We start from the raw sequence: 12,126 nt of genomic DNA, 5'->3' as shown, positions 1-12,126 counted from the left end.
TGCACCGCATCAAAGGGACGAAGGAGGGGGCAATGTACCATCAAATCTTGGGTGAGAACCTTCTTCCCTCAGCCAGGGCATTGAAAATGGGTCGTAGATGGGTGTTCTAGCATGACAATGACCCGAAACACACGGCCGAGGCAACAAAGGAGTGGCTCAAGAAGAAGCACATTAAGGTCCCGGAGTGGCCCAGCCAGTCTCCAGACCTTAATCCGACTGAAAATCTGTGGAGAGAGCTGAAAGTTTGAGTTGCCAAACGTCAGTCACCAAATCTTAATGACTTGGAGAGGATCTGCCAAGAGGAGTGGGCCAAAATCCCTCCTGAGATGTGTGCAAACCTGGGGGCCAACTCCAGGAAACGTCTGACCTCTGTGATTGCCAACTAGGGATTTGCCACCAAGTACTAAGTCATGTTTTGTGAAGGGGATCAAATCCTTATTTCCCTCAGGAACATGCAGATCAGTCATAATTTGTTAGACATGCACTTCTGAATTTTTTGTTGCTATTCTGTCTCTCAGACATGTTGCAAGAGATGGTCAGGGACTGCAGACATGTTGCAAGAGATGGTCAGGGACTGCAGACATGTTGCAAGAGATGGTCAGGGACTGCAGACATGATACAAGAGATGGTCAGGGACTGTGGAAATGATACAAGAGATGGTCAGAGACTGTGGACATGATACAAGAGATGGTCAGGGACTGCAGACATGTTGCAAGAGATGGTCAGGGACTGCGGACATGATACAAGAGATGGTCAGGTACTGCAGACATGTTGCAAGAGATGGTCAGGGACTGCTGACATGATACAAGGGATGGTCAGGGACTACAGACATGATACAAGAGATGGTCAGGGACTACAGACATGATACAAGAGATGGTCAGGGACTACAGACATGATACAAGAGATGGTCAGGGACTACAGACATGATACAAGAGATGGTCAGGGACTGCGGACATGATACAAGAGATGGTCAGGGACTGCGGACATGATACAAGAGATGGTCAGGGACTGCGGACATGATACAAGAGATGGTCAGGGACTGCGGACATGATACAAGAGATGGTCAGGGACTGCGGACATGATACAAGAGATGGTCAGAGACTGCGGACATGATACAAGAGATGGTCAGAGACCGTGGACATGCTATAGCAGTTGTTGGAGACTGGAGACATATTACATGAGACTGCTAGAAATCACCACTATAACAAGGCAATAGGAAAAGGTAGAGCAATGTCTGGAGGGGCCCTGAGGGTCACATAAAAAGTGCCAAAGGGCCTCAGGTTGGACACCATGGCTCTATGCTATTCTCCTTTGCTCCTCCACCAGCAGCTACATAAAACGTTATGTTATGAGGTGGGGGAGGGGCAGAGAAGCTGGGCCAGCACAGACGGCAATTAGACACTCCCAGAAGAGTTGAGGGCTCTGACATGCAAGGAGGGAGGGGGCGGTGCTAGGAAATTGGCTTTTCCTGGAGTTGTCAAATATTCTATCCAGTTCAAAGGCACATTGGAAGTCAGTATAAATAATTTACGAATAGGAAAGACAATATAAGAAAGCCTTTAAATGACGTGATTTTCTCTGCCATTTTGTCGGCTGGTGACAGGGTCTCTTTGAAGGTGAACGGGGCCAGCGTTCTCCTTTTAGCTCCGTTGTGATGTTTCTCGAATAGCATGATCCAGTCCGTTTGATTTGTCCTCGCTGCCTTGCTCGGTGTTTTGTTTTTATACGATAATAAAATGCCGGCGACCCTGCGGGTTTGTATCAGCTGTTAATTCATAATGTCAGTTTATGGGAGCTGTCTGTGATCCCTGACGATCAATCTGCTCTGTTGGGACCGCCAAGCGTTAATCACAGCGACGGTTCAGTTCTGGAGCACTTAGCTTCCCGGCAGGATATAAAACCTCAGAGAACCTCTCAGCATCGTAAACACATAAACACCGAGGCCAGCAGGCCATTGACAGTTTGTGTGCTGAAGGCGATGATATATGGTGTTCCAATGTTTCCCTTACTATGGTGTAAACGCAGAGTCCTTCCAGAGCCGGCAAAGATTTAAAGTAGGTGGATACCCTCACCGAATGATATTTAATTAAAGTACTGTGCCTGTGCAGAGTGTGTTATAAAGGGCACTTAAAGGGTGACAACACATGACAACAATAAGGAGATAGGATCAGAGCGTAGTCACCCTCTAACAGTCAGTGCCTATACAAGGACTTTCATGGCAGAATCACCAGGTACTATTTTAATAAAAGCTGAAAATGTAAAGCTAAAGTGTAATGTATGCATATAATGCTTTCCATTGCCTCCCCCCCTTTTTAAAAGTTTACAATAACATTTTGTTTTAAAAAAAATACCTAATTCTGAGTCCCAGTCACGTCATCACTGTGCCTGTCTTTTTGCTCCGAGTTTGGTGGGAGTGATTTACAGGCTCTCGTAAATGCCACAGCACCCTACCTCTGATCTTCTTTCAAAAACATTGTATAAAAGAATAAATGCCCAGCATTCCTTTTAGATGTGTGTGTGCTATTTTATGATGCTAGTTAATGGGTGTTACAGACGTTAGCTGTGCAATGTGCTGATCAGTTGCTTGAGCATGCACATCTAAAGGAATGTTGTGGACGTGTTTTTTCATATAATCCTTAGGAACAAAACAATGGCAGAGAAACCTGTTTGGTGTAACATGCAGGGAAACAACAATACAGATCAGGATAGGGGATTGATTTTGACTCCAGTAGTTCAGGCAGATAAAGGGACGCAGCTCAAGGAGCTGCATCTTCAAAGGGTTATATTGTGGAGGTGCAATTGAGAGTAAATGGCTTCAGCACAGGAGAGGACTTGCTATAAGTGGGCAGCACAGTGGCTAAATGGTTAGCACTTCCGCCTGGCAGTACTAAGGGTCGTTGGTTCAAATCCTAGCCATGGCACCACCTGCCTGGAGTTTGCATGTTCTCCCTGTGCCTGCATGGGTTTCCTTCAGGTACTCCGGTTTCCTCCCACACGCCAAAGACATGCTGGTAGGTTAATTGGCTGCTGTCTAAAGTGTCCCTAGTATGTGTCTGTATGAATGTGAGTTAGGGACCTTAGATTGTACACCCCTTGAGGGTTAGGGGCCTTAGATTGTACGTCCCTTGAGGGTTAGGGGCCTTAGATTGTACGTCCCTTGAGGGTTAGGGGCCTTAGATTGTACACCCCTTGAGGGTTAGGGGCCTTAGATTGTACACCCCTTGAGGGTTAGGGACTGATGTGAATGTACAATATATATGTAAAGCGCTGAGTAAATTGACAGCGATATATAAGTACCTGAAATAAATAGTGTGGGGAAAAAGTAAGGCTAGGGTTATGCTGTAAAAATTTTAAAACTGCCCCACCTACCTTCTGGCAACAGATCCCTGTAGAAGTGACTTATTGCTGCTAACACAGGGTGACACAGGGAGAACATGCAAACTCCAGGCAGGTGGTGCCGTGGTTGGGATTCGAACCAACGGCCCTAGTATTGCCAGGCAGAAGTGCTAACCATTTAGCCATTGTGCTGCACAGTAGCTGAATGACACTCTATTAGGGTGTAACTGCTTATTAATTGCTCATTTCCTGCCTGGAGATTAGCTTCTTGTTACCCATCAGCACATGGCCCCAGGGTTGAGCTTTGAACTTTTTGGGTTTAGATCTACTTTAATTTTACTGGTATTTTTCTTACAAATTAAAACTACACGTCTGTTTTCTAGTGTGTAAGCCGGGAATAATTGGAACCAGGTCAATCTTGTCTTTCCTGAACTCGCTGTCATCCAACAACACTTTGTTACAAGATGGTGAGCTGTCCCCCAGCAATGCCACTGTCCTGCCTATTGGGACCAGCTCCTGCCTGAAGAAATACCCTGTGATCCGGGAGGACCTGGATGTGGTGTCAGTGAGGTTCCATGTCATTAACGGCCCCTCAGTGCCAGTGGTGGCTCAGCTGCCAAGTGTGGTCATGCTGAGTCTCGATTCTGAAATGGACAATGGAGGGATACTAGTGGTCAGTCTGCAACTAAACAGGGTGAGTGTTCATATTTTAACAGAGTATTGGTTTGTGAAACTGATAGACTGCCTGCTTATGAGTGGTAATAATTGTGGAGGTTCTCCTTAGAATTGTTTTATGAACTTTTAAACCGCCATACCAGGTATGCACCTTGACAAATGCATGGCGCCATGTTTGAATTCGGTCCATGCTCAGGTTGTCCAGCAACCAGCATTGGAAACTTTCAGGCGTTTAGGTTCGATCGGCACCATGCAGCTCATGGTGGTTCTCAGCCCCCCTCATGCCGTCTACGTCTTTGACAGCATCAGGGCACAGAGGATGAGTTTCCCAGTCAGGCTTCGCAATCACAAGATGTAGATAGCTTGGAGGAATTGAACAACACCATGAGTTATATGGTGTCACTCAGAAATGGCTGGCAGTTTCTAGAACTGACTGCTGGACAACAGAAGTGTAGACAAATGTCAAACACGGTGCTATACAATTATCAAGGTAGGTGTATTACACCTATTAACTGTTAGAGCTATAGGTATAGCAATAGCTTCAATTCTATAGGTGAACGTAAAAGGAAGTATGAATCCTAAAGGCAATCCTAAAGGTTTGTTTTGATGCTGGACCCACCAGCTGACTCCACTTCCTTTCCTTCCCTTGCCACTCCCATTTGACCTTCAAGAGTTAAGAGAAGAACTGTGGAGCTTAGACAAGGCTAAGACCTCTCTGGTTGCCTCCTTGTACCAGCATTAGTACCTGAGTAGCCAATTACCAAGCTTCAATGTTGTCATGTGGCAGGAAGGTGAGTGAAGTACAAGCCCCCCACTCTTAGAAGTACAATAGATTGCCCTTTGCTTCCAGTGACTGCGGAGGAGTCAAGGAAATGCAAATATGTGCTTCTGGTGGGGCCACCTTAGAACCTGTTGCTTGACCATGCATGAACCTAGGTATGGTTTACTTTGATGTTAAAGAACAAATATGAAGAGAACGTTTGTTACAATGTGTTAAAGTGAACCCAAGATGTGAAGATTTGCTATGGTATACTGAACATTTGAAATGGACAGCACCCTGAAAATGTACCTTTCCTTGAATTTCCTGTAGACAAGTCCTGTACTTCTGGGCATGTGAGGGTGCTATGTCTACAGCTTCATATCTAGATAACTCATGTGAAATCTAGCCTCTGACTGCTAGTCTCGGGATTTGGGGATGTCACTCATGTTGCTTACTGTTCTTGCTGAAGGCTCTGACATGAGAACCAAAAAGCCCTGTCTCTACCAAGATGGTGGCCCCCTACACACAAACGCAATGTGTGCAACACATGTCAAGTCAGTAGTGTTTAAAAGATCAGCTGCAGGAACCCCACAGCAACACTGGTACCTATACCTTTTGCCATCCACAGTACAGTTTAATGTTATTTATATGACCTGGGCTACAAAAAGTGGCAGCTGCATTTAGGTTAGAAGGTGCATATTTAAAGTGCTGATGATGCATTCAGCAGCCTTTCTCAGCCATGGTTCCTCCAGATTTTGTTAGGGGTTTCTTGAGTAGTAAGCAGTGGTGGATCTCATGCCTGAATGTGACTCCAGCACCAACGCCACTTAGCAGAGCCAGCAGCATAGGACCAGTGGATCTTCTGTTGTCTCTCAGGTAATTGACCACTGGCACCAATGACCATTTAGGTTCTCTGTAAAAGACCACCAGCATAAGCAGAATTCTTCCAACTGTCTCCAAAAGTATGGGAGAACTACCCCGAACACCACTGTAGTAGGCTTTCTTCTCACTGACCACCATTATAGTAGACCTTCTCACCGACCACCATTGTAGTAGGCCGCCTTCTCACCGACCTCCATTGTAGTAGGACGCCTTCTCACTGACCACCATTGTAGTAGGCTGCCTTCTCACTGACCACCATTGTAATAGGGCGCCTTCTCACCGACCACCATTGTAGTAGGCCGCCTTCTCACCGACCACCATTGTAGTAGGCTGCCTTCTCACCGACCTCCATTGTAGTAGGATGCCTTCTCACCGACCACCATTGTAGTAGGCTGTCTTCTCACCGACCACCATTGTAGTAGGCCGCCTTCTCACCGACCACCATTGTAGTATGCCGCCTTCTCACCGACCACCATTGTAGTAGGCCGCCTTCTCACCGACCACCATTGTAGTAGGCCGCCTTCTCACCGACCACCATTGTAGTAGGCCACCTAACCGACCACCATTGTAGTAGGCCGCCTTCTAACTGACCACCATTGTAGTAGACCACCTTCTCACCGATCACCTTTGTAGTAGGCTGCCTTCTCACCGACCACCATTGTAGTAGGCCGCCTTCTCACCGACCTCCATTGTAGTAGGCCGCCTTCTCACCGACCTCCATTGTAGTAGGCCGCCTTCCCACCGACCTCCATTGTAGTAGGCCGCCTTCTCACCGACCTCCATTGTAGTAGGCCGCCTTCTCACCGACCACTATTGTAAGGGATCCCTTTTCTCATTGACCATTATAGGGCTAATTACCATGAGCAGCCGGTCTAATCATTTTATAGTAGGGGTTCCAGGAGACCTGAAAATGATTTCAAGGTTTCCTCCATGATAAAGAAGTTGAGAAAGGCTGGCAACACTTCTAGGCTCCTGACACTTCTATTTACATCTTGTTCTTTTTTGGTTCTAGACGGGGAAAAGCAGCTCCAACGTCACTGTGGTGGCGTGCCTGAGCTCGGCTGCTCCTGTACTCGCTCTGAATACCACGGAAAGTTGCACAACAGGTAACATTTCACTTCCTCGGGGATTGTTAGAGGAGAGATACATGTCTCCACCTGCTTGGCTACGCTTATTTTTGTAATGTGACACATCTGCCATTAAGATTTAAGAGCGCCTTTTAGATCATGATAAACATGCCGTGAAACAGGAAGGGTAGGTAAAGATGTCGGGTTTATCTCTCCTTCCGATGAAGGCTTTGTTGTCTTTTATAGCGTGTCACTCTTCAGATTGTTTGCATCTCTTCTTTCTTACTGTGAGGTTATATTGTAGATTTGACAAAAAATATTAGCTGCACACCATACAAGTAGGTGTCCAATATATTCTACATACTCTAGTTAAAGCAGTATTCAACCCAAAAGCAAACATTTATTTTATTGCAGTTTACCAATTCTTAGATGTGATGGCTGCATTAGTTTTCTTGTAGGCTTTCTTTCCTTTCTTTTCACCTGGCGATCTGGCCAGTAAGTCTGTTGTTTTTCAAACTAATACATTGTCCCCTACATCCATTCAAACTAATACATTGTCCCCTACATCCATTCAAAGTGCAGAATTTACACAGGATCTCTCAGCTCTGAAAAGCAGGGAGCGGGGACCTGAAGTTCCAGCCTTGAGAAGAGCTCTAAGAGCTGATTGGATGGAAGGGACACACCTCCCTTCACACAGAACATAGGAATAGAGATGAAGCTGTCAATCTGCTGGAGGTCCCTCCCCTATCACCATTTTTTTTCTTGGTGTCAGATAAACTCATCAGAAGTCATTCCTTCTTATAGCAGAGGAAGGAGGCAGCAGACAGAAATGACAGTTGGTGCTCTGAATTGAGACAAGTACACACTATAGAGGCATATCCTTTGTTCATATTTCATGTCAACCACTTTAAGCATCAACTGAAGACAGCAGCATTAGTTCCCTTAGGCTGATGATGATGATTGCAGGTCCTTCCCAGTAGAAGTATGTAGCACAGGTTGCACCTTACTGGGCATGTATGAACATGACTAGCGGCCTCAAACAATACCTAATATACCAGATCGTCAGGTAGGACAGACTGCGTCACTCATGTTCCCATGTGTCAAATGATATTTATCAGGTTTTTGGCCTGTGGGTAGAACTTTGATATGAGCTCAGATTTGGGTTTGCTGAAAAAGAAAATTGTGGGAAGCTTGACAGATGTATGCCGGTTCACCATACAAGCCTGGGATACTATCTCGGGTGACATTGGTGATAGATGCCTATGTTTAGAGCACATCAGTCATGCGATACATGGGGAATGGTTTTGTTGACCTCCTTCCCAGGATGATACTTTCACAGCAGCCTCTTGGCTTTAACCGTTTGGTCCCAGAGGTCATTGATGCCAAATTTACCATACCTGTATTTCATTCACCTAAATAATTTTCGTTTGAGATATATATGGTTAGGTCTATATATATTTGGACTATATAATTGGACACAGGCGCAATTTTAGTTTTTTTCCGGTATTTACCAAAACATATTCAAGCTCTAGTTATATAATGGATATGGGCTGAAAGTGCACACTCTCTGGTTTAATTTGAGGGTATGTACATCCAAATTGGAGGAAGTACAGCTCTTATAAGTAGCCATCACCCCCTTTTCAAGGGACCAAAAGTAATTGGACAATTGAGTCAACAGCTGTTTCATGGCCAGGTGTGGGCTACTCCCTCGTTATTTCTTCATCAATTAAGCAAGTAAAAGGTCTGGAGTTGATTCTAAGTGTGGTGTTTGCATTTGGAATCTATTGCTGTGAACCTACAAAGGAGCTGTCCATGCAAGTGATGCAGGTCATTGTAAGGCTTCAAAAATGAAACAAATCCATCAGAGAGATCACAGCAACATTAGGAGTGATCAAACCAACAGTTTGGTACATTCTGAGGAAAGAAGAACGCAGTGGTGAGCTCAGCAACATAAAAAGGCATGGACGTCCATGGAAGACAACAGTGGTGGATGATCGCAGGATCCTCTCTGTGGTAAAGAAAAACTCATTCACAACACCCAGTGAAGGACACTCTCCAGGAGGTGGGCTTATCATTGTCAAAGTCTACAATCAAGAGAAGACTTCACGAGAGCAAATACAGAGGGTTCACCACAAGGTGCAAACCATTCATAAGCCTGAAGAATAGAAAAGCCAGATTAGACTTTGCCAAAAAACATCTGCAAAAGCCAGACCAGTTCTGGAAAAGTGCAGCAAGGGAAAGGCAAAAAAAGTCAAACTGTATCCATTCTAGACCAGTGACAGCAAATGATAAAAAAAGGTATTTTCAGGAGAGCCAAGCTGCTAACCTTTTCAGGTTGGTAGTGACAGCCCTTGTACCACTCATTGCAAGTGCTGTGAAGCTGTGCTTTACTTGTGCCTGGCATAGCGACAGGTTCTCTTACAGTAGATATAAACTCAAACATCTAGTATGCTCTGTCCACTGTGTATCATAAATTGTTCTAACTTGTTGTTGTTTTTAAGAAAATATTGTGTTCATCCTTCTTTTTTTTTTTTTTTTCCTCTTATGCTCTGTTACATCTTAGTGATCTCTTGTGGCCTCTTTGCAGCCACTTCGTGTGTGTGTGTGTGTGTATATATGCAGTTGTGTTCAAAATAATAGCAGTCAGACATCACTAACCGGATCAATCACTGTTTTTGGTAGAAATGATATTTCTACATGGCAAATAATTTACTAGCAGATGTAGTAGAGTAATAGAGATCCAACAGACCCAACAGTCATGACATGCATGCTGCTGATTCTGTGTAATTGAATCACTCATTGAAAGGGGCATGTTCAAAATAATAGCAGTGTGGAGTTCTATTAGTGAGGTCATTCATTCTTTGATAAACAGGTGGCAATTATTGCCCTTATTTAAGGAAGGAAGGCAGCAAATGTTGGACATGCTGGTTATAGTGCATTTCTCTCTGAAATTCTGAGGAAAATGGGTCGTTCCAGACATTGTTCAGAAGAACAGCGTACCTTGATTAAAAAGTTGATTGGAGAAGGGAAAACATATAAAGAAGTGCAGAAAATGATCGGCTGCTCAGCTAAAATGATCGCAAATGCTTTAAAATGGCAACCAAAACCTGAAAGACGTGGAAGAAAGAGAAAAACTACCATTGGAATGGATAGAAGAATAGCCAAAATGGTGCGGACTCAGCCAACAATCAGCTCTAGGAAGATGAAAGAAGGTGTAAAGTTCCCTGTGAGGACTGTTACAATTAGAAGACGCCGATGTGAAGCCAAGCTATCTGCAAGAAGTCCCCGCAAAGTCCCACTGTTGGAAAAAAGACATGTGCTGAAGAGGTTACAATCTGCCAAAGAGCACATTGACCGGCCTAAACAGAAATGGCGCAACATTTTTTGGACTGATGAAAGTAAGATTGTTCTTTTTGGGTCTAGTGGGCGGAGACAGTTTGTCAGACGACCCCCAAACACTGAATTCAAGCCACAGTACACTGTGAAGACAGTGAAGCATGGTGGTGCAAGCATCATGATATGGGGATGTTTCTCATACTACGATGTTGGGCCTATTTATCGCATACCAGGGATCATGGATCAGTTTGAATACATCAGAATACTTGAAGAGGTCATGCTGCCTTATGCTGAAGAGGAAATGCCCTTGAAATGGGTGTTCCAACAAGACAACGACCCCAAACACACCAGTAAAGGTGCAACATCTTGGTTCCAGACCAACAAGATTGACGTTATGGAGTGGCCAGCCCAATCCCCGGATCTTAATCCAATAGAAAACTTGTGGGGTGACATCAAAAATGCCGTTTCTGAGGCAAAACCAAGAAATAGAGAAGAACTGTGGAATGTGGTCCAATCATCCTGGGCTGGAATACCTGATCACAGGGGCCAGAAGTTGGGTGACTCCATGCAACACAGATGTACAGCAGTTCTCAGAAACAGTGCGACTACAACCAAATATTCATGAAGTCATTCAAAGGAAAGCAAAATCTTCAAACATTTTCTCAGTTTATATAGTGAATGTTTGAGTTTGTAAAGAAGAATACAAGCACTGCGATTTTTTTGAACCGTCTAATATTCACTTTTCTTCAATTTTTTTAGAGGAACAACACAAATTTGATCTATTTTTCTTCATGTTTTGATTTGGAATAGAATGTGTCGTGTTCCCAATGCATTTGTGTGGATGGAAATAAAAGCTATTAGAAGGATTTTGAGCTTTATTCACTTTTTTCAACACATTGCTATTATTTTGAACACATCTGTATATATATATTGTATAATGTACAGTCATGGCCGAAATTGTTGGCACCCTTGATATTTTTCCTGAAAATCAAGTATTTCACACAAAAAGGTATTGCATTAACACATGTTTTGCTATACACATGTTTATTCCCTTTGTATGTATTGGAACAAATATAAAACAGAGGCAGAAAAGCAAATATGACATAATGTCACACAAAACCCCAAAAATGGGCTGGACAAAAGTATTGGCACCCTTAACTTAATATTTGGTTGCACACCCTTTGGAAAACATAACTGAAATCAGTCGCTTCCTATAACCATCAATAAGCTTCTGACACCTCTCACCCGGAATTTTGGACCACTCTTCCTTTGCAAACAGCTCCAGGTCTCTCTTATTGGAAGGACACCTTTTCCCAACAGCAATTTTAAGATCTCTCCACAGGTGTTCAATGGGATTTAGATCTGGGCTCATTGCTGGCCACTTCAGAACTCTCCAGCGCTTCTTTGCCATCCATTTCTGAGTGCTTTTTGACGTATGTTTGGGGTCATTGTCCTGCTGGAAGACCCAGGATCTTGGACGCAAACCCAGCTTTCTGACACTGGGCCCTACAGTGCGACCCAAAATCCTTTGGTAATCCTCAGATTTCATGATGCCTTGCACACAGTCAAGGCACCCAGTGCCAGAGGCAGCAAAACAACCCCAAAACATCATTGAACCTCCACCATATTTTACCGTAGGTACTGTGTTTTGTTCTTTGTAGGCCTCATTCCGTTTTCGGTAAACAGTAGAATGATGTGCTTTACCGAAAAGCTCTATCTTGGTCTCATCTGTCCACAAGACGTTTTCCCAGAAGGCTTTTGGCTTACTCAAGTACATTTTGGCAAACTGTAGTCTTGCTTTTTTATGTCTCTGTGTCAGCAGTGGGGTCCTCCTGGGTCTCCTGCCATAGCGTTTCATTTCATTTAAATGTCGACGGATAGTTCGCGCTGACACTGATGCTCCCTGAGCCTGCAGGACAGCTTGAATGTCTTTGGAACATGTTTGGGGCTGCTTATCCACCATCCGGACTATTCTGCGTTGCAATCTTTCATCAATTTTCCTCATCCGTCCACGACCAGGGAGATTAGCTACAGTGCCATGGGTTGCAAACTTCTTGATAATGTTGCGCA

General features: G+C 44.3%; 1 protein-coding gene across 1 annotated transcript in view; it reads left to right on the top strand.

Moving 5' to 3' along the window:
- Positions 1-12,126, top strand: part of LOC149440673 (post-GPI attachment to proteins factor 6-like) — an 85,199-nt gene that overhangs the window by 48,022 nt on the left and 25,051 nt on the right. The window contains exons 6-7 of the mRNA XM_089658242.1: positions 3,720-4,030; positions 6,666-6,759. Of these exons, the coding sequence (XP_089514368.1) occupies positions 3,720-4,030; positions 6,666-6,759 (405 nt within the window). The remainder of the gene's footprint in view (positions 1-3,719; positions 4,031-6,665; positions 6,760-12,126) is intronic.

Source organism: Staurois parvus, unplaced genomic scaffold (assembly GCF_062004578.1).
Source record: "Staurois parvus isolate SC_StPar_1 unplaced genomic scaffold, SC_StPar_1.0 ptg001060l, whole genome shotgun sequence".
NCBI classification, from domain to species: domain Eukaryota; kingdom Metazoa; phylum Chordata; class Amphibia; order Anura; family Ranidae; genus Staurois; species Staurois parvus.
Note: the sequence above shows the minus strand (reverse complement) of the source record. Positions and strands in the feature narration are given on the sequence as shown.